General features: G+C 55.7%; 1 protein-coding gene across 4 annotated transcripts in view; it reads right to left on the bottom strand.

The window, feature by feature from the left end:
* The window catches only part of BICRA (BRD4 interacting chromatin remodeling complex associated protein), an 83,891-nt gene that overhangs the window by 22,474 nt on the left and 38,889 nt on the right, over positions 1 to 22,528 (bottom strand). For 3 of the 4 annotated variants that reach the window (XM_078439619.2, XM_078439620.2, XM_078439621.2), the window contains 4 exons: positions 3,750 to 3,850; positions 2,596 to 2,641; positions 2,460 to 2,502; positions 489 to 554 (listed from right to left, as the gene is read on the bottom strand). In XM_078439619.2, coding sequence (XP_078295745.2) covers positions 489 to 554; positions 2,460 to 2,502; positions 2,596 to 2,636 — 150 coding nt within the window. In that variant the 5' untranslated portion in view covers positions 2,637 to 2,641; positions 3,750 to 3,850. The remainder of the gene's footprint in view (positions 1 to 488; positions 555 to 2,459; positions 2,503 to 2,595; positions 2,642 to 3,749; positions 3,851 to 22,528) is intronic. The other variant, XM_078439622.2, reaches the window with a different exon arrangement.

Here is a 22,528-nt window from a genome sequence, read left to right on the forward strand (position 1 = left end):
TCCACTGCGTTCCCCACTCTGGGCTTTGCCTGGCACCCCTGTCCCCATTTTCCAGATGGAGACTGAGGTCTGCGTCAGTCGATCCCCTTCCCCTGGGGGACACCCAACCACGGCTAAGCAGGGACAGGCCCCCAGGCCCCCACACTGCCTGCTCCCTAGACGAGTGTCCCCTGGTGAACCCCAGAGCTGGCCTCTGCCTCAACTCCCCAGAACCTCTCTGTCCCAACTGACCTGAGGCCCCAAAGCCAGGGACCCGGGACCCTCCCCTTCTTCCCGAGGAGCCGGTGGGCAGAGCCAGGGCCACCCCACCCGGTCTCACCTCCACCCCCTGTGGCCCCCCCACCCTCCTCCAGGCAAAGCGCCTCAGGGGTGAACGTGACCCCCTTCCCTCTTGCCGTTAGGGCCTCCCTCCCGCCGGCCGCCTCCAGGGGCACCACGGGCCGTGACTCAGAGCCCCCCGCCCCCCACCGAACCCCTGAGTCACTTACCCCAGGACCTTCATAGAAGGCACTTTGGGCCTCCCCGGGGTTATCCAGGAGGTCGTCACCATCCAGCTGCAACAAGACCCGCCCCCACCCCAGGTCAAGGTCAGCTGGGCAGCGGGCTGGCCCTGCTCTAGAACAAAAACCAATTTAAAGTCACACTGGACCAGGGGACCAAGACGGCACCTGGGGCATCAGCATCGCGGGACACTCTGCCTCCAGAAAAGAGGCCCCAAAGAAAGGGGCTTGGCGGCGTGTCTAAAACCCAAGGTGTCCCCGGCACGGAGTCCGAGGCTCTCCCGACGCGCCTGCCTTGAACTCTAGACTCCTGCCTCCGTGCCTCTGCCCAAGCTGAGCCCCGCCTTCAGTCTTCAACCCCAGCACGTCCTTCGGGACCCGACGGACCCGCCACCTTCTCCCAACAACCACCCGTCTCTTCTTACTAAGTCACTCCTTTCTCTACGTGGCCCAAGTGCCCGGCGTGCCCCCCCCCCCCCCCACCATCTGGGCACCTAGCGCCCATGCCCAGCCTGACTCCGGGAGGGCAGGGACCTGATTCCCAAGGTGCATCTCTGAAACAGCACCTGACGTCCACGGAAGGGCCCACGGAATGTGCATCCACGGCTGAGCCCCCCCCAGTCTCTTTCCACGTGGATGTCTCTCCAGAACCCCGGGCGCCCAGCACCGCCAACGAGAGGCCCCCCTGCGCTCGTGGAATCTGCCCCCCCCGAACCCCCAGCCTCAGAAGACACAACCCACTCAAATCTAGGAGGCATTCGCACACTCTCCTCCTCAACGACTCCTCCACCAGCGGGTCTAGTCGGCTCTGCCTTCCAGACGGACCCCCAAAGCCAGCGCCCGGAGCCCCCCCCTTCAGTGCCCACCCCACGGCCCCGGCCGTCCTCGCCGCCATGCCACAGTCGTCTGACGCTTCTCCTTCCAAGAGGTGGCGCTACATTCCCCTCCCTGTGATCGCGGGCCAGCTCAGTGACTCACTTCTCGCGAATACAGAGTGACTTCGGTGGTGAGATCATAAGAGGCACTGAGCTTCCTCCTGGCCCTGGCCCTTGGGTCACTCACTGTGGGGGAAGCCAGAGTGACACGTCCTGAGGACACTCCAGCTGTCCCTACAGGGAGGCCCATGTGCTGAGGAGCCAAGGCCTCTGGCCAACAGCCACAGAAACACGTCATCGTGGAAGCCCGTCCTCCAGCCCCGGACAAGCCTTCGGATGACAGCGGCCCCGGCCGACATCCTGACTGCAACCTCAGGAGAGACGCCCCCGTGCCAGGGGCACCCAGCGAAGCGGCTGCCCAAGTCCCGACCCTCAGGAACTGTGACAGCGCTAACAAACTTTAAGTCACTAAGCGTCGGGATAATTTGTTACACAGCCCCAGACAACCGATACGACTCCTCATGGCTCAGCCCGCTTCTACTTCCTGCTTTGCTCCAGGCCCCACGTGACCTGTGACTTTTGTCCGCTCCAGTGTCCCCCCCCACCAGTTTCCCCTTTGGTCCGGCCCCACCAGCCTTCTTTCTGTTCACTGACCGTAGCATGTTTTCCTGCATTTTTCTGCCTGCCCTTCTGCCCAGAGCAGCATGGGTGCCTCTCTCTGATCCTCCACTTTGGCCTTCAACGTCACCTCCCCGCCCACACTGAAGAAGCCCCCGCCTCCCCTGCACCCTCCGCCCCCCCCCCCCCCCCCCCGCTTTGTTTGAAACCATTTTGTTGTGCAAGTGACATTCTTATTTTTATCCTGCTCTGCAGGGTGCGGTCGGTGACTGCTTTGTTTCCCGAGGAAATGTGTACGGTGTGAGGGCAGGGATTTGCCACCTCCTCTGCTCTGGCCATGACCCCGGGGGCTCAGCTCACAGAAGGCGCGAGGCGGAGGTCTACTGAATCCGGGGCACAGGTCTCTCGGCCCCCCAGTTCCACAGTCCCCTACCCCGGGGAGGCCCCTCCCTGCCCCAGCACTCACCTTCTCGGATCCATGTAAGAAGTCATTGAGGGCCTGAGGGTCGCTGAAAGACAGAAGAGGAGAGACACTGAGGAGGTGAAGGGGAGGGAGACGGGAGGGGGGGCGACAGGGAGGGCAGGAGGAGGCCGTTACTCACCAAATCACGTCTAGTAAGCACCTCCCATCCTCATCATCCATCGCCACTGCACGGGGTGGGGCGGGAAGAGGGCAGGGGACACAAGGTTAGACGTCTGTGCGGCACGCCAGGACCCTCCCTTCAAGGACAGTTCCCTGGGCCCAACGTCCGTGGAAGGTCAGGGTGTCTGTTCCCTGGAGTCTACAGGTGTGGGTGGGGGCCTTCCACCCTGGAAGGTGGGAAGGGGAGCCTTCCAGGAGCCCCGCCGCCCAGAGACGGCTGCCTTTTCCTCCTCCCCGACCTCTTGCCCGGCATCTGATGCCCCTGATGAGGACACTGACTGAGACTACGTGAGCCCTGATCGCATGTGGGCCTGCGCTGAGGCCTTCACACACATGTAACCCTTTCAATCCTCATGGTCTGCCCTACGCGGGAACAGTCCCGAACCTCACCGAGGATGTGGTGACTGTCGTGGGTTCCCCTCCCCGCGACACACAGACACATAGAAAACCTCACGTGCGCCCCCAGCTGGTTAGAGCCCCTCCCCCATGACAGCATTCTGTGACCGCCATCCCCAACCATCACCCCAACTCCCAGGACCCCCCCAAGCACTCCGGGGGCATAAAGAAGAGTCTCGGGAAGGGGCTTCTCATAGTTGGTTCGGGGCCTGCGAAGCCGGCAGGCACAGGCTCCCCCTAACACACAGCAATGACTGGCCGCGGGGACCGTCCCTGGAGGTCCTTCCCCGGCTCTCGCTGCTTTCGCAGGGGTGACAACATGTTCTGTCCGGCTCCACATCCCAGCCCCACCAACGCTTCCTTCTTCCGGTGGCCGGCGAGCCCTGCCCTCCCCAACCAGCCCGGGGCAGGAGCTGGGGCAGGGAGTGGGGGGAAGCCCAGTCAGGGGACAGAAAGGCAGGACCTGCAAAGCATCTGGAGAAAAGGGGAAAGTGGGGAGAAGATCCCCACCTGCAGCTGGCAGGGAGGCAGGGGGATGGTCCAAATGACCCGGGGCAGGGGGGGGCGGGGGCGGTCCAAGGCCGGAGAGGGAGGGGCTAAGCCAGGCTCTGCCAGGAAGGAACTTCCCTCTCCGCCCAGGGGTCAAGGTGGGCCCAGGGAGGTGGAATCAGGGATACACGCCCCTCAGGGCACAAACCGGGACCCTCGGCGGGTTACCTGCGCTACAAACGAATCATGAAGGGAAGGAGGGGGTGTCCACTCCAGGTCTATGCGGGGCCCCCGGCTGGGGACTTGGGGAGTGTCCTTTCGGGGGCCAGCTGTGGAGAGAGAACGAGAGGGAGGCTGTGAGACAGAAAGCCAGGGACAGGGAGGGAGCTGCAGCGAGGAAGGAATGGGTCAAACACAAGTTTAACAGCACGAGAGCCGACACCGGATGTTATCGTGCACGAGACGCGACACGGAGCGTGACGGCTGGCCATACGGTGTCACCTGAGCTGGGCACGAAGCTGGCACTTACACGACATAATTCACTGAGGCTTCGACCTGATCAAACAGTCGATTCTCGTTATCCGAGGCACCTCCGTTCTGCACGGCCACCTCGGGGACCCGGGGCGGCACTCGGTGCTAGGCCGGGGGGGGGGGGGGGGGCCAAGTGACCAGGGCAGAGCATCGGTATTGATCTGTGGGTTACACGTGTCGGCAGATACGGGATCGCGAATAACGAACATCGACTGGAACCATCGACTGGAACGGCCACGGGGAGGGGAGGGTGTCGGCCCGCCGCTGGTTTTAAGGGCTCTACCCACACGAGCCCATTTCACCTTTCCTTTTTGTTTCTTAATGTTTTTATTTTTTTTAATTCTTTTAAAAACCTTTTAAAAATTTTAAAGATTAAAAAAAAAATTTTTTTAAATCCCTCTTTATTTTCGAAAAAGAGAGAGAGACAGAGGGCAAGCGGGGGGAGGAAGAGAGAGAGGCGGGGAGACACAGAATCCGAAGGCTCCAGGCTCCGAGCTGTCGGCACACGGCCCGACGCGGGGCTCGAACCCACGAACCGTGAGATCGTGACCGGAGCCGAAGTCGGACGCTTCACCGACCGAGCCCCCCAGGCGCCCCCGGGATATACACTTTTATTAGCCCCATTCCACAGAGGGGGAAAGTGAGGCTCAGGCCCGTGATCTCTACTCCCAGGAGCCCTCAACTGGTCAGGGGCCAGGCCGGCTAAGAGTCCCCGCTCTTAGCCACCTATCCCGCGGATGGACGTTCCTCTCGTCAGGCTGTTTTCCTTTCAGAATCTGAAGCAACTATGGCAAAAATGTCAGAAGATGAAACTGCCAGCAGCCTGTTATCATTTCACGAATGCTTGGAATAGTTCAGATTCGAAACAGCGATAAAGGGAGGGGCGGGGAGGGGGGGAGAGGAGTGGTTGCACCCGGCCCTGGGGGAGGCCTAGGAAGCAATCGTCACAAGACCCAGGAACGTGGGATCCTGGGTTCCGTGTCCCACCTACATGCACCGCCTTGGCCTGGCGGTGTTCACAAGCACCCAGCTTCCCACTGGTTCCTTCCCTCCCCCCAGCCTGGACTTTCAGGTGTGGTCCCAGCTCCGCAAACCTCGGGCCAGCAGAACCGCACCCGGGAGCGCGAGTTTTCCTGAACGGGACTCTCCAGACGGGGGGGGGGGGGGGGGGGGGGGTCCGGGGGTGAATGTCCAGCGGGAGGCTCCTGACGTCTCGCCGAAAAACATTTTCAAGTTTCCTTATTGATTTTGAGAGACGGCGAGCGAGCAGGGGAGGGAGGAGCAGAGAGGACGGCGGGGGGGCGGAGAGTCTGAAGCAGGTTCCACGCCGTCGGCGCAGAGCCCGAGTCGGGGCTCGATCCCAGATCCCGGGAACAGCGAGATCGCGACCTGAGCCAAAACCAAGAGCCGGACGCTCTAACCCACTGAGCCACCCAGACGCCCCAGGAGAATGTTTTCATCCGTGTGTCTTTATTCCGATGGTCACAGCAGAGAAAGGAACGGTGGGGTGGGGGGGGGGGCACTTTTCGGCGAGAGGAAAACGTTCTGCGTTGGGGGATGCCAGCGAAGGTGCCGGTTAAGTGAGGGTTTAAACCGTAACGGCTCGGATCTGTGCGTGTATGCTCAAAACGTGTACATTTTACCTTAAGAAGCTGTAAAAAAAAAAAAAAAAAGAAAAGAAAAGAAAGAAATCAACACCAGTAGTGGTAGCGGGGCGGGGGAGAGGCCAGACAGGTGCGGCAGGACGGGTGGGAGCTGGTAAGGCTGCATGATGGGTACCCGGGGGCTTCGGGTGCTGGTCGCTGGCCATTCTGGGGAGTTTCCACATTAAGAGGAAAACAGCAGGCCAGCGATCAGCTCCGCACCTCTGCCTCCCCCGTCTCCCATCGGCCTGAAGCCAAGAGACGCGGCGTGAAAGGACAGATCCCCGCTCCGCCGTGCGTGGGCTGGGCGACACCGGGCGGGTGACCTCACCTCTCTGCGCCTCGATGTGTTCCTGGGCCAAAAGCGTATAATCACAGTCCCTGTGTCTCCTCTGCTGGTGGAGAGTCTCTGAGGACAGGGCCCGGGCTGTCGTGCGCACACAGCAGGCACCGGGATCGATACTGCCCTTGATGTCGCTATTTTGTGAGCCCTGCCAAGCGCGGCCGGCTGATGAGAAAAGGTCAGCCCTGACCCTGCCTCCTGTCCCCCATGGTCTCACACTGATTCCCAGGACCTTCCCTGGATCTAGAAGCCCGGGTTCCCGGCCAGCCTGTGTGCCCCGCGACCAGTTACTCATCCCCACCCCCCCCACCCCCCGTGCCTCAGTTTCCCCACCAGGCCGAGGGGGCTAACGGCATGTCCCCCGCCACGGGATCGTTACGCACGAACACCTTCAGTCCTCACGTGTGCCAAAGTGTTTCGCAAGCATTCAACTGCTGCTGTGGACATGACCCGGTGTGGCAACCCCCCAAAGCTTTCCGGCCAGTCAGGTTGGGGAAAAAAGTCCCCAAGCTCCAGCTTTTCCACCAGGTGCCAGCTGCCGCGTGAGCACCGCGGGAGGAAGGCTGTATACGTCACCAGCTTCCGTGACGGGTCATGCACACGGTCCTACTTAAGCCGCCAGGCAGCACGTCTCCTCGCATCCTTCCAAGGCCAGCTTCACGCCCATTTCTCAGATGAGATAAATGAGGCCAAACGGAGTGGTTATGGAGAAGCCACGGCCATCACGGCCAAAGAAACGTGCCCACGCGGGGCTAACCAGGTACCCTGCAGCCCTTCGCCCAAGCAGGCAGAAGGAGGCTTGAAGGACACAAATGAGGGGCGCTTGGGTGGCTCAGTCCGTTGAGCGTCCGACTTTGGCTCAGGTCACGATCTCCCGGTTCGTGGGTTCAAGCCCCGCGACAGCTCGGAGCCCGGAGCCTGCTTTGGATTCGGTGTCTCCCTCTCTCTCTGCCCCTCCCCGCTCACACCATGTCTGTCTCTCTTTCAAAAATAAACAACCATTAAAAAAAATCTTAAACGTTTAAAAAAGGGCACAAACGAAGTCACCAGCCGTTGAAAGAGACAGAATTTGAACAGTGCCCGGATATCCGACAATATTAACAAACTGTGATTAACGTTCTGGGGGCAACAATGGCCTCGCGTTTTGATCCTTTCCTTGGAGTCCTTACTTTTTATTTTTTTTTTATTTAAAAAAAATTTTTTTTTTAACGTTTATTTATTTTTGAGACAGAGAGAGACAGAGCATGAATGGGGGAGGGTCAGAGAGAGAGGGAGACACAGAATCCGAAACAGGCTCCAGGCTCTGAGCTGTCAGCATAGAGCCGGACGCGGGGCTCGAACTCACGGACCGTGAGATCGTGACCTGAGCCGAAGTTGCACGCCCAACCGACTGAGCCACCCAGGCGCCCCCAAAAATTCTTATTTATTTATTTTGAGAGAGAGAGAGAGTGAGTGAGGGACGGGCAGAGAGAGAGGAAGAGAGAGCATCCCAAGCAGGCTCCTTGCTGTTAGCACACAGCCTGATGCGGGGCTCGAACTCATGAAAACCATAAGACCATGACCGGGGCTGAAACCGAGAGTCGGATGCTTATCCGACCGAACCAACCGGGCGCCCCTAGATTTTTTTTTTTTAATTTTTAATGTTTATTTATTTTTGAGAGACAGAGACACAGAGCACGAGTAGGGGAGGGGCAGAGAGAGAGGGAGACACAGAATCGGAAGCAGGCTCCGGGCTCCGAGCCATCAGCCCAGAGCCCGACGCGGGGCTCGAACTCACGGACCGCGAGATCGTGACCTGAGCCGAAGTCGGACGCCCAACCGACTGCGCCACCCAGGCGCCCCTGGCCACCCATATTACCATTATTCACCAGCGCGGGAGCAACTCAAGTGGCCATCGACAGGCCATCAACTGTCATTCAGGAAGGGAGTTCTGACCCAGGCTTCGATGTGGCTGGCCCCTGAGGACATCATGCGGAGTGAAACGAGCCAGTCGCGGAAAGACACGCACTGCAGGATTCCGCGTGTAACGCACACCGAGCCAGAGGGCGGGACGGCGGCTGCCAGGGGCTGGGGAGAAGGGGGAACGGGGAGCTAGTGCTTCGCGGGGGCAGAGTTTCAGTTGCGCAAGATGAAGAGCTCGGGCGACGGACGGCGGTGACGGTCGCACAACAGTGTGACTGCACTCATGCCGTGGAACTGCACACTTGGGAATGGCCGAGGGGGGAGGGCGTCTGGCTGGCTCAGTCGGAAGAGCACGCGACTCTTGATCTCAGGGTGGCGAGTTCAAGCTCCACGCTGGGGGTCGAGACTCCTTAATACGTTTTTAAAAAGTGGGGACGGGAGTCAATTTTACGTTATACGTAGTTTACCGTGATTAAAAAAAAAAAAAAAAAAAAAAAAAAAAAAAAGAGGGGCGCCTGGGTGGCTCAGTCGGTTAAGCGGCTGACTTCAGCTCAGGTCACGATCTCGCGGTCCGTGAGTTCGAGCCCCGCGTCGGGCTCTGTGCTGACAGCTCAGAGCCTGGAGCCTGTTTCAGACTCTGTGTCTCCCTCTCTCTCTGACCCTCCCTGTTCATGTTCTGTCTCTGTCTCAAAAATAAATAAACGTTAAAAAAAATTTTTTTTAATAAAAAAAATAATTAAAAAAAAGAAAATTAAGAAAAATAAAGGACAACCGGGGCACCTGGTGGCTCAGTCGGTTATGCGTCCGACTTCGGCCCAGGTCACGATCTCGCGGTCCGCGGGTTCGAGCCCCGCGTCGGGCTCTGTGCTGACAGCTCGGAGCCCGGAGCCTGCTTCGGATTCTGCGTCTCCCTCTTTCTCTCTGCCCCTCCCCACACTCGCACTCTGTCTCTTAATCAAAAACAAATAAGCATTAAAAAATAAATACAAATTAAAAATGGGTAAGGTAGCCAATTGTATGTTATGTGTCTTTTACTGTGGTTAAAAAAAAAAAGAATTAAAAAAACCCCAGACAATCGGGACACCTGGTGGCTTAGTTCATTAAGCGTCTGACTCTTGATTTTGGCTCAGGTCATGATCTCATGGTGTATGAGATCGAGCCTCACGTGGGGCTCTAAGCCGACAGCCCGGAACCTGCTTGGGATTGTCTCTCTCCTCTCTGCCTCTCTCAGAATAAAACAACTTTTTTTTCTAAAAGGACAATGAGGACTATCAAAGATTTTTGAAAAAAACCTTTTTTTAATTTTAATTTCATTTTAGAGAGAGAGTGAGTGAGTGGGGGAGAAGGGCAGAGAGGGAATCTTTTTTTTTTTTTTTTTAATTTTTGAGAGACACAGCGTGAGTAGGGGAGGGGCAGAGAGAGGGGAGACACAGAATCTGAAGCAGGCTCCAGACTCCGAGCTGTCAGCGCAGAGCCCGATGCAGGGCTCGAACCCACGGACCGTGAGATCAGGACCTGAGCCGAAGTCAGACGCTTAACCGACTGAGCCACCCAGGCGGCCGGGGAAAGAAGGAGAATCTTAAGCACACTCCACACTCAGCACGGAGCCCAACACAGGGCTCGATCCCACGACCCTGAGATCACGACCCGAGCCGCAAGGAGGACTCGGACGCTTAGCGGACTGAGCCTCCCAGGCGCCCCTAACGTTTCCTTTCGATCACATTTGCCTCTTGCCAGGCGCTCAACAGCCACACGCAGCCGGTGGCCGCCGGCTGCGGGGCAGCGCAGATCGAGGCCATTTCCATCACGGGCAGGGGCTGGTCTGGCCAGAGTGGTGGAAACCTGGAGACTGACCAGGTTGGCTGAAGAGGAGGGGGCCCACCTTCTGCCCTGGTCTCTACTCGGTGCACGCGTGACGTTTTCCGCGGTGAGAAACGTTTGCTGAAAAACATCCTTTAATCCCAAGTATCGCATGACTGTCTGTCTGATTGTTCATTGTGTTTTCTTGCCTGTGGGATGCCGGTGCCCGCACAGGGGGGGCTCGGTAAATATTCGCGGAAGGAATCAATGACCGTGCGGAACGAGAGAAGACAAACCCATTCACTCGTTCAGAGCAGCCTGGTACAAAGGGCACCCCTGAAGCTCTGTGCGTCCAGCACGGGGATACCCTCATCGCGGGATACCCTAAGGAGCAAAAGCAGACCCGATCCTTGACCCTGGGACACGTGTCCAGCGGTGGCATTGAATCCTCCCCCCGCCTCAACAGCAAGCATACTCAAAAGCTTTTAAAAAAGTGACTGGGGGCGGGGGGCCACAATTAATGCACAAAGTTGCCAACCCAAAGTCGTCCACACTGGAATGGATGCCCCGTGTTCCCTCAGAGCAGACGCTTTAAGAGCCACCACGTGGCTCTGCCCGAGTCCCACGACACAGGGGGCACACGGAGCCACAGCCGCCCCACGAGAGGCGCCGCCCCACAAACTCAGCCGAGGCCGAGTGCCTCCCCAGCATCAGGTCTCGTGCTAACAGCATATCCACGGAACCCTCCGGGTCACCGGGAAGGCAGGAAGAAAAATGCTGCCTTGCGGGTCACCAGCTCAGGAAACCGGGACCCGAGAGGGGTCAGGACACTGCCCCCCCCCCCCAACCGCAAGGCCGGGGGCCCGAACTCGAACTCAGACCCCGTGATTCTGGAGCCCTCATTCTTCGCCACCCGCGCGCTATAAAAAGCAGGAAAAGCCAGGAGCTCAAGAGAGCAGCTCAAGGGAGCAGCCGACGGCCCAGCAGGACCCGGAATTGAAAGCCTCCGCGGAGCTCCAGACGACGGGCGGATTCTCACCTCCCAGGGTGAACGTCAGTAGCCGCCCCGCCCGGGATAGTGACAGGTAACAAAAGTGAAAGCGTACAGAATTGTATCCTTTGCCCCAGGAAGGCGAGAAGACGGTGCAGCAAAGCCCCCGCTGACAATGGCGTTTTGCAAACACCACTTCCCCAGCCCTCCCTCCGCCTTACTCACAGAAGCCCTGATGCTGTTCAGAGTCACGCTTGCCAGCTCCAAGATGTAAACAAAGACTGTTTTGAGTCAGTCTTTTTCAAACTATGGGTCACGCCTTGGAGGGTTGTGAAATCAAATTAGCAGGTTGTGACCAGGATTTTTTTTTTTTTTTTTGGGGGGGGGGTAATGGTTATAGAGGAAAATGGAACGGAACAGACTAGAAAATATTAAAAAGGCACCAGGCACGGGTAAAGCGTTAAATATCGGTGTGTGAGATCGCTTTCCATTACGTGCGTCCGTCCGTGGACACATTTCCTCCGCTGGGCTGCGGTCAAGGTGGCTTGAAGATAATTGGGCTAGGGGCGCCCGGGGGGCTCGGTCGGTTGAGCGTCCGACTCTTGATTTCGGCTCAGGTCATGGTCTCACGATTCGTGGGATCGAGCCCTGGGCTGACGGCGCGGAGCCTGCTTGGGATTCTCTCTGCCCCTCCCCCGCTCGCGTTCGACCCCTTTCTCTCTCTCAAAAGAAGGAAAACGTTAAAATAAAATAATTAGACTGAATCAGTGGCACCCCTACCCCCTGTATCGTTCGCTTCCCTAGGCTTCTTGGCAGCTAGGGTAGCCACGGTTCTGCACTCACTCACGGTTCTGTACCCTTTGGACGGTTCTGCAAACAGGAAAAGCCAAAGGGTATAGCCGGGTTCTGCTCAATGAGACATTTTGGGGAAGACTGTGGGCTGTTTGGGGGGAAGTTTTTCTTCCAGAATATAAAGACAGAGGTCCCCTAGGGAGACAATCTCTTTGCACCCCACTTCCAGCTTTGAATACAGCTGAGATGCCTGGGGCTGTTGCAGCCATTTTGCAACAATGAGGCAACACACCTAAGGCAGGTAGGCACGCCGGCGGAGGATAGCGGTTGGGAGGACAGAAGAAGACTGGGTTGTCAGCAACTCCTCATGGACCGCCTGCCTCCAGACTTCGTAATCCTTACAGCTCAACCCACCACCACGGTTCCCATTATCTGCAGCGGAACGCAACCTGATCATCTAGCTCGCATCTCCAGGTATCCTGGCGACCTGTCTCAAGGACTCTCTCGGCCTTGTGGGTCAAGGGCATCACTGATGGAGAGGGCTCAGCAAAATGGAAGAGGACTGGTAGAAGGGGGAGCTGAGAAAAGGGTCACTGTGGTTGACTGCAAACGTGGCCAGAAATTGTTCTCCCTGGTCCCGTATGCTTTGCAGCTCCTCCTACCAAGAGATGGGGTCTGTCGCTCCACACCTTGAACTTGGGCTGGCCTTTTGACTTGCGCTGGCCAATGGGATGTAGCACGAGTGATGGTGTGCCTTTCAGAGCCTACATCTCAAGAAACCTGGCACACTTCCGCCCTCTGCCCAGCGGCCGTGGGAAGAAGCCGGGGCTAGCCCACGGGGGGACAAGAGTCACATGCCCATCTCCTGCATCGGCCCAGCTCACGCCCGGTCGAGGCCTAGGAGCACAGCCACCTAGGGGACCCACCGGTGACCACAGACACAGAGGCAAGTATTTTGAGAGAGAGAGAGTGTGTGTGAGCAGGGGCGGGGCGGAGAGAGGGAGAGGGAGAATCCCAAGCAGGCTCTGCACGGTCAGCTCAGAGCCTGATGCGGGGCTCGATCTCACGAACCCCAAGATCATGACCTGAGCCGACATCGAGGAGAGGTGGACACGCAACCGACCGAGCCAGCCGCCCAGGCGCCCCGACGTGGCTTTAAGCCACCGTGGCATATCACGTTTCCCGAAAACGGCCACGACAGCGTCACTGATCTCCCCGGATCCCCCCCCCAGGGCCACCCTCCCATCCCCCTCGGATCGAAAAGAGCTTGTGCGACCACTTCAACCAGGACGGCACGACAGAAACACCGCTGACTTCCCAGGCGGGGTCACGGAAAGCGATTGGGTTTCTGCCTGGTCCACGGGGACATCTACCCGGAAGCCCTAAGCCACACAGCCCGCCCCAGGGACTAAGGACCCGCCTGGACCTCACGCCTCTGACTCCACCCAAGTCTCACCCACTCCACCTCCCTACCCCTCCCCGGCTCTCTCCTCCCCTCCGCGGCCACCGTCCCTGCCCACACGCAGACCCCCACCATTTCTCGTCACCTAACCGTCCACCCGGCCTGCTCGCTCACGGCCGGCTGCACCCGTCGTTAATACTCAAACGCTTCCTCAGTGACTGGCAAAGAGACACGCGGCCTGAGCCCCCGGCGCTGGCCGCTCAGGACCTCGTGAGACGCCCCCCAGGACCCAGCGACCACGGGGTCACACCTGGTCCAACAGGGAGCCCCCGCGACCACCTTTCCACACCACAGCAGGCACCACATAATCCGTGCCAACGTCCCCCCCCCGCTTGCCACGCATTTTGAACACAGCGAAACCTTGGTCTGCAAGCACAGTGACTTCCGGAAGCGTGCTTGTAATCCAAAGCATTGGTGCTATCAAAGCGAACTTCCAGAACCGTCGGCTCAGTTGTGATCCGGTGACGTGTGACGGCACAGGGACCGCTCGTCAGCGCCAGGCCTCCCTTGTTTCTCAAGTTGAAACTTACTGGAAATGTTTGCTCGTCCCCGTGGGGCACTCGCGGGGCACGTTAACTCGCGGTGCAAGGTTTTACTGCATCGTTGTGTCCACTCACTCACTCGTTCACAAGAGTCACTCAACATCTCCACTTTTTTTTTTATTAAAGTTTATTTTTGAGAGAGAGAGAGAGAGAGAGAGACAGCGTGAGTGGGGGAAGGGCAGAGAGAGAATCCCAAGCAGGCTCCGCGCCGTCAGCGCAGAGCCTGAGGCAGGGATCGAACCCCCCAAAACTGCGAGCCAAAACCAAGAGGCAGACGCTTAACCAACCGAGCCACGGCGCTGGCATACGGGATGTGGGCGCGGGTCCACCGGTAAAAACATCAATCAAGCCACACACAAAAATGACGATATAAAGCCTGCCTCCTAGTGGCCAGGGTCCCCTGGCCTCTGGCCCCTCTGTGCCAGCTCCCTTCGCACTGGCCACGAGCCTGACCCGCCCAAGCCCAAGGCGCGCCCCTGCTTAGGCGCCTCCCTCAGACCGGTGTTTGCAAATCCAGGCACTGGAGGTGAGCGGGGTCTGTCCCCTCTGCCCCCGGCTGCCCCTACGTCCTGCCTCCTCCTCTTCAGCACCAAAGCCAAGGTTGGGAGAGCACCTCCCAAGCACTCCACCTACGACACTCCATTCCGACAACAATCCTTTGTAGTAGGTGCTATGATCCTCGTATCCGCTTCGTAGCTGGGGAAACTGAGGCAGACAGGAGGGTTAGGTGACTTGCCCAAGGTCACTGGGTCCGCAGAGCCGGGATCTGAACCTAGGCCGACAGGCTCCCAAGCCCACGGGAGCTACGTGATGGTGCCAGCCCGGCTAGCTGCCTCCCCCCACCCCCGCATCCCAACCCCAGGGAGTAGACTTCCTCCAACGCCCTTACCGCTCCCACCTTCCTCCAGTGACCCACTTGGGCCCCCTCCCCCTTACGCCGTCCTGAAACATAGAACCCTCAAGTTCATTTCCCGCACACTTGGGTCTAACGGGCCGATTGAGTGATGAGTTCCCACAGTGGACCTGACGTAAGGCAACGTCGAGAGGCTGCCCTCTTACGGTTTTTTCCCAAGTATCTGTAGTGCCCTGCAGGGTGGTTCCCCCCCAGAGACAGGTCTACGACCCAGGGTCCGTAACCACGGTCTTCCCTATTCAGAATGAGGGTCTTGGCAGACGTAACGAAGGACCTTGAGATGAGATCCTCCTACGGCAGCCGGGTGAGCCCCAAATCCTATGACCTTCTCACAGACAAAAGGTTAAGACACGGAAGCCGGAGGCTCAAAAGAAATCTTCTTCCCTAGAGCTTTCAGGAGGCACAACTTTTGAGTACCCTGGTGGGTACTTGATTTCGGACGCGTGGCCTCCCGAACTGTGAGAGAATCAATTTCTGGTATTTCAAGCCACCACGTTTGTGGGATTTGCCAGCGCAGCCGCAGGAAAACTAATACAGCGCGTACATTTTAAGGTAGACGCGTCCGGTCCATACCGGGTATGCAATACGTGTACACAAACCACCACGGACGGTTGCACAGGTTGTTGACTACACAAAGGAATCGAGTCTTGCGGACAAGCGGGGCCTCAAATCCCAGCGGAGGCTCTGCTCGTGCCAGTGAGACCCAGAGAAGGGCAACATCCACCTGGAGAAAGGACTCTGTTCTAATTCACACAAAGGAGACGAGGGGACTGTGCCCTCCCAGAGGAGGCAACTCCTTCAATTCCACTGGAAGGCCCAGTAAGAGCTAGCTCGGCCCTGGATGTGTAGCCAGCCACTGGCACGCTGTGTCTATTTCGAAGCCAAAAAAGGGAAAACAGGGAAAAAATGTTGATTCTTCGCCCACTCCCACCCCTTTGGGGAAGAGAGAGAGAGAAAAGCGACGTGGAGAGCAGCTAAAACCTACACAATCTTTATTTCCGTGACCTTCCGAGTTCTAAAATCACGGAATTAGTTGCACAACATAAAAGCGGGCCCTGTAAAACTTGCATTGCTCAGAAAGCAACTGGTGTCTATGTTTTGTGCATCACCCCCCCGCCCAAAACTTTCTGCAGCTCACCGCCGTCCTACATGCGGCTGTAAAGCTTCAGGTTTGACAAGGTTTCACATTGTTTCTTTTAAAAACTTTTCTTTCATGTTTATTTATTTTTGAGAGATAGAGTGCGAGAGGGGGAAGGGCAGAGAGAGAGAGAGAGGGAGACACAGCATCCGAAGCAGGCTCCAGGCTCCGAGCCGACAGCACAGAGCCCGACGCGGGGCTCGAACCCACGAACCGTGAGATCGTGACCTGAGCCAAAGTCAGAGGCTCAACCGACCGAGCCACCCAGGCGCCCTTCACATTTTTTCTTACAGCTGGTTTATAAAACGCGGAGGAAACTCCAAGGAGTGAAAATGGCAAGGGGGTGGGGGGGAAGGAACCAAAGGAATAGCAAGGTCAATGGGACACAGGACCTCCCACAGCATCGGGCAACAGGGAAGCCTTCAAGGTCAGGACCAAGCGCCAAGAAGCAAAGGGGAAACAAGGTCTGACGACACGGCACATGCTTTAGACCCCTGGTTTCTCAACTTGAACACGCACCGCAGAATCACATGAAGGGCTTGTATTTATTTATTTTAAAAAAAAATTTTTTTAGCGTTTATTTATTTTTGAGACAGAGACAGAGCACGAACAGGGGAGGGTCAGAGAGAGAGGGAGACACAGAGTCTGAAACAGGCTCCAGGTTCTGAGCTGTCAGCACAGAGCCCGACGTGGGGCTCGAACTCACGGACCGCGAGATCATGACCTGAGCTGAAGTCAGACGCTTAGCCAACTAAGCCACCCAGGCGCCCCACATGAAGGGCTTTTAAAGTAAGGACTGGATTTCACAGTCTGAAGGTCAGGGGTGGGGCACGGGAATGTGCATTTCCAATCAGCTCCCAGGGACCAGGCTTGGAGAACCACCGCTCTAGGGGTTTCTGTGTCTTAAGTTCTCCTTCCAGGGCTTTTGCCCTCATACTGAACACAAGCCACCAGTTCCTAGGCAGTGACGAGCTGGCCTCACAGGTCAACAGGGCTAAAGAAGTCGCCCATTATCCAAAGCTACTCCCAGCCTGACTTCTTGGTCAACAGAACCTGCATTTGGTTTCATTCAACAACGTATCCACCCAAGAGGATGAGTCATAATGAGTGTAGGCCTTTGCCCCTGGGTCAGAAACTTCTTTCCTCGGCCTCCTTGGCGGTTAACTTGTGGGCCCGGGAAAGATTTTTACATTTGGTTAAAAAGAGCCCCACGCTGGGAAGATTACTTGTCTCTGCTCCTGCTTCCTGCTTGAAAAACTGATGTGAAGCGGATGACAATGGCTGGTGCTGCAGCAGCTATTTTGTCCACCCGAGGGGGAAGGTCCAAAGAATCAGAACGCAGCGGCCTGGTAATATTGAGTTGGCCCAAATCCCTGTAACGGCCTTCTATTAGACAGCTTACCCCAGAAGAAGATGAAAAGCCTGGGGAAACTTCACGTTAAACACAGACCTACTCTACGGCCCCGCCATTCCGCTCAGAGTGAAAAGACTGTGTACGAAAACACTCTGGCAAAAATTTTCACAGAAGCCTTATTCACAGAAGCCCCAGGCTGGAAACAGCACAGATGTATCCTGACTGGTAAATGGATAAACTGTGTTACAGCCACACAGTGTGATACAGCTCAACAATAAAAGGGAATACAGGGGCGCCCGGGTGGCTCAGTCGGCTGAGCGTCCGACTCTTGATTTCGGCTGAGGTCATGATCCCAGGGTCGCGGGATAGAGCCCTGCCTTGGGTTCTGTGTTGAGTGTGGAGCCTGCGTGAGATTTTCCCTCTCCCTCTGCCCCTCTTGCCTGCTTGTGTGCTCTCTCTCTGTCTCTGCAAACAAACAAACAAACAAACAAACAAACAAACAAAAAACCCTAAAAATAAAAGGGATGGGGCGCCTGGGCAGCTCAGCCGGTTACATGTCCGACTCTGGCTCAGGTCACGATCTCCCGGTTCATGGGTTCGAGCCCCGCGACAGCTCGGAGCCCGGAGCCTGCTTCGGATTCTGGGTCTCCCTCTCTCTCTCTGCCCCTCCCCTGCTCGCGCTCTGTCTCTCTCTCAAAACTAAACATTAAAAAACTAAATAATAAAAAAAAGTAAAGAGAATACACTCCTGATTCTTGCAACAATACAGACACATTTCAAATGCATCATGGTGAGCCAAGGAAGCCAGACACAGAAGGCTATACCCACTACAGTGCGATCCCCTTTTTTACAAGCGAAACCAGTGGGAAGAAACCAGAGGTGGGGTTGCCTCAAGGGGGCAGGCAGAGGGACAGAAGGAGGGGATTCTTGGTTTGTTTTAAACCTTTTTTTAATGTTTATTTTTGAGAGAGAGAAAGAGAGACAGAGCATGAGCAGGGGAGAGGCAGAGAGAGAGGGAGACACAGAATCTGACCCACAGCACAGAGCCTGACACAGGGCTCGAACTCACGAACCAGGAGACCCTGACCCGAGCCGAAGCCAGACGCTTAACAGACTGAGCCACCCAGGCGCCCTAAGAGGGGAATCTCCTGCGACGACTGGAATGTTCTGGATCTGGGTAACGGCCACACGGGTAATCTTTGTCAAAACTCATCAGGCTGTGTGCCCTTCGGATTGGTGCATTTTGTGGTACGTAAATTATATCCCAGTAAAGCACACCTAGCATGGAAAAAAAAACAAAAACAAAAACAAAACAAAAAAACGCCCGTACAATCGATTCTTGTTACTCATGGTAGTTCCGTTCTGTAAAGTTACCCCGATCCGCTGAACTGGGGAATCCCAAACTATTGCTCTCGGGGGGTGGGGGGGGGGGGGAAATACAGGGTTAGGTCCCTGTGAGCCTCTGGTCACATCTTCATCAACTCGTCAATACGTAACCTTGTTTGGTGTGCGTTTCGTAGTGTATCTTGCCGATTCGTCCACGATAGACTCGCAGCTGACAGTCGGGAGCCCGGGGCAGCCCTTTAAACACAAGCCTTGGGGGGCGTTTTTAAACGGTGACCTCACCGCCGACCGGCACGCTGATGTGAAAATCGTGGCACTAAATATGAGACCAGGAAAAGGGTACTTGTTTGGAGTACGGGAGCTGAAACAAGAAGGCAGAGTATTTGCTTTTTCGATCTCAATTTCATGGAAGTAGTTACATACGTGGGGGCGATGTGTGCTTATCCCAGCAAGATACTGGAAACAAGCCACTGGCCATCGGTAGAAAATAGGTTGAACCAATCACGGTCCACCTAAACAGGGGAAGACGTTTGTTTTCATTAAAACAAATTTTTTTTTTTTAATTTATTTTTGAGAGAGAGAGAGAGAGCGTGTGGCCGGGGAGGTGCAGAGAAAGAGGGAGACACAGAATCGGAAGCAGGCTCCAGGCTCTGAGCTGTCGGCACAGAGCCCGACTTGGGGCTTGAACCCACAGACTGTGAGATCACGACCCGAGCCCAAGTCAGATGCTCAACCGACTGAGCCACCCAGGCGCCCCGGGGAAGACATTTGTTTATAAAAAAAAAAATTGTGTCGGAAAAAATATGAATATTATTTAAGCCATCACTGGTCAGGTAATGTGACGTGTAACCAAATGCACACAGACCAAAGGTTACTCCGTGGTAAAAGGAAGCTCTGGGAATTGAACCCAGATTTCGTGGACGCCAAAGCCTTGGACGGCTTTCCAAGACGCCCCACTGCCTCATTTCTCATGTCCAGGAAAACTGAGCATCTGCTTCCCACAGCGAAATGCTTTTCTTCTTGGATTCAAGGGCCGCCTTTGCAATTTGTCGTTCGAGTGGGGGTGTCTTCCGGAACTAGCTAATTCTGATGGCTCCAAGATACCACGCTTCCCCGTTTCTTTAAAAAAAAAATTTTTTTAATGTTTATTTATTTTTGAGAGAGAGACAGAGACAGAGCGTGCACAAGGGAGGGGTAGAGAGAGAGGGAGACACAGAATCCAAAGCAGGCTCCAGGCTCCGAGCTGTCAGCACAGAGCCCGATGGGGACTCGAACCCACGAACCACGAGATCATGACCTGAGCCGAAGTCAGACGCTCAACCGAATGAGCCACCCAGCCACTCCCTCTGCCTGTGTTTTTAGTAAACCCCCACCCTTTTCTGGGTTTTGCAACCAGCATTGTCCTCTAAACCCGTCCATGAGCACTGCCTGGAGGGCTGTGGGGGAGTCGCTAACTGCCTTCCTGCTTCCTCTCTGGTTCCTTCGAAGCTCGGTTCCCCACTCAGTGGCCAAAAGCGATTCCGTTTTATTTAAGGTTGTGTCGTTCTCAGCCGCGCTGGGGAGGCAGTGACGAAGACAACAGACATCCCTGATCTCTGGGAAGTAACGTGCTGCTGGCAGGAGTAAACCACAGGGACACAGAACACAGTGCAGAATGGACAATGGCAAGGACAGAGGAGAAAGGTGGCGAGGCAAGGGGGTGGGAAGGACGGGGGAGGCATTTTTAGCTGAAGTGGTCAGCATGGCCTCACGGATGAGAGGAGTCTGAGCAGACGTGCAGGAGATAAGAATAGGAGCAATGTGGATACAGGGGGAAAGGCATCCGAGGCAGAAGGTACAGCAGGTGCAAAGGCCCTGGGGTGGAAATGTGCTGGAGGTGCTTGAGCAACAGTAAGGAGGCGAAAAAGGGTCGAAGAGGCAAGGTCAAGGGCCAGGTGACGCGGCATCTGGGGGTGGCGAGATGAGGTCCTGGGCTTTTATTCTGAAGGAGCCCAAGAGATGGGAAGGATCTCAACAGAGTGGGTTGTGCTCTAACGGGTTTTCACAGGATCTTCCTGGCTGCCGAGTGGATTGCAGGAGGCGAGGACTGGGGCAGGGAGCCCAGAGAGGAGTCGTCAGTGGCAGGGGAAGAAACGAAACCTGGTTGGATTCTGGATAGGATGGGAGAGCGGCAGGCCTACCCATCGACTGCTCAGGGGGTGGCTGGGAAAGAGCGGGATCAAGGGCCCCCCAGAACCTGAGAGGGACAGGAGGGCACGGCGGCTAACAGAGGGCAGCCAGGCAGGATGCGCAAACACGCCGTTCTACAAGCTCTCTTCTTTGATCTAGCACCTTCTTCAGTGAAGGCATTTCCTCTAAGGTGTTCTGATGGCCCCAAAGCTACTAATTCCTGGATTAATACACCCGACCCAGGACAAGGCAGGGAGGGCTGCTCGGAGCCTCAGAGAGAAAGAAAGGGCTGGAGTAGGGCATCGAGGCCAGAGATGTACCGTATCTCCAAGCCTTCCTCTTCCAGAAATGCCTTCTGTATCTTGGTTCAGAATCCCCCCAAATCCACAGTTTCTAAGTTGCTATCTGACTTTGAATCTGTTAACTACCCTGGGGTATACGGTGTGAGGCAGGGATCCAAATTCATCTGTTTCCCATACGGATGACTTTTTTTTTTTTTTTTGACCCCAGCTCCATTTACTGAGTCTCTCCTTTCCCCGACCAGTGGCCACCACAGTCACATACGACATACATGTCCATACATGCCTGGCTCTCGTCCTGGGCTCTCTGTTCTGTTCTGTTGGTACAGCATCAATTTCTGTTTATTCTCTGACCTCAGAGATCAGATTCAGCTGGATAGGTCACCAATATATAGATTAATGCTTGGCGAAGGTGACGGGCACTCAGGGAAGTGAGGTGTCTCAGGGACGGGCACGGGTTCCCCAAAGCAGAAAGCGTGATGTTCCTTAGTCTGACGATACGTTCCCGAGTAAGTTGACTTACGTATCACACTGTCGACTTTTAACTAAACTGATCCTCATAATAGAGACGGAGGGCACGAAAAGGGGCTCAAAAAGAAAGCAAAAGATTAAAGAAATAAAGTACAGACACAAAAGCTCACATATCGGATGTTTCCATTTATACTAAATTAGATGGAGGTGATGGTCGCAGAACGTGTACGTACGTATTTTATAATAAACAGATGGCAGTAAAAAAGAACATGGACTTTGGCGGGGGTGCTTGGACGGCTCAGAAGGTTAAGCATCCGACTCCGGATCTCAGCTCGGGTCGTGATCTCGAAGTGCGTGAGATCGAGCCCTGTGTCGGGCTCTGTGCTGACAGTGCAGTGACTGCTTGGGATTCTCTGTCTCCCTCTCTCTCTCTCTCAAAACAAATAAAAATAAACTTAAAAAAAAGGGGGGGGGGGCATGGACTTTGGAACCACACCTCCCGTATTCAAATCTCACCTCTGCCACTTAGTTGACGTATCACCTCGGGGCAATCACAACAATCTCCTCGTGCCTCAGTTTCCTTCTCTGTAAAATGGGATTACAAGTTGTGTCCACCCCAGAGTTTCGAGCATTGAAATGAGCTGGTCTACATGTAGTCACATGCTTCCGGGTTTTAGAGCCAGGACTATAGAATCAAAAGTCTCGTGTCCTCAGCCACACGATCAAGGTCAACCTCACCAGTAATAAATCAAGTTGACCGTCCGTACCTTTAATATGATGTGGCGAGAAGGGTACTTGACCACTGTAGTCTTCCTTCCCCAAACCCTGACTGCCAGTCTCGTCATGACAAAAGCAGCAGACAACCCCCAAGGGAGGCACATTCTCTAAAACACTCCTCAACTGGTACTCCTCAAAACCAACAAGGTCATCAAAAGTACGGAAAGTCTGAGAAACTATCGTAACCAATGGGAGCCTAAGAAGACGTAACGAACGTAACGTAGTTTCATTCCGTTCACGGGATCCTGTTCCGATCTTGGAACAGAAAGTGGACGTTAGGGAAAAACGAGGGAAATCTGAACAAATTCTGTAGTCGGCTGACGGCAACGTAGCGTGCCCGTTTCTTGGTTGTGCAAATATCCCGTGGTGATGTCGGACGTTAACATCAGGGAAAACCAGTTAAAATCAGGTGTGGGTATACGAAAATGCTGTTCGAGTTTTGCAACTCTTCTGCAAATCTAAAATTCTTCGCAGCTAAAAAAGTTCACGGGTGCCTGGGTGGCTCCGTCGGTTAAGCGTCCGACTTCGTCTCAGGT

The sequence above is a fragment of the Panthera onca genome, chromosome E2, assembly GCF_046562875.1.
Source record: "Panthera onca isolate mPanOnc1 chromosome E2, mPanOnc1 haplotype 2, whole genome shotgun sequence".
Taxonomy (NCBI): domain Eukaryota; kingdom Metazoa; phylum Chordata; class Mammalia; order Carnivora; family Felidae; genus Panthera; species Panthera onca.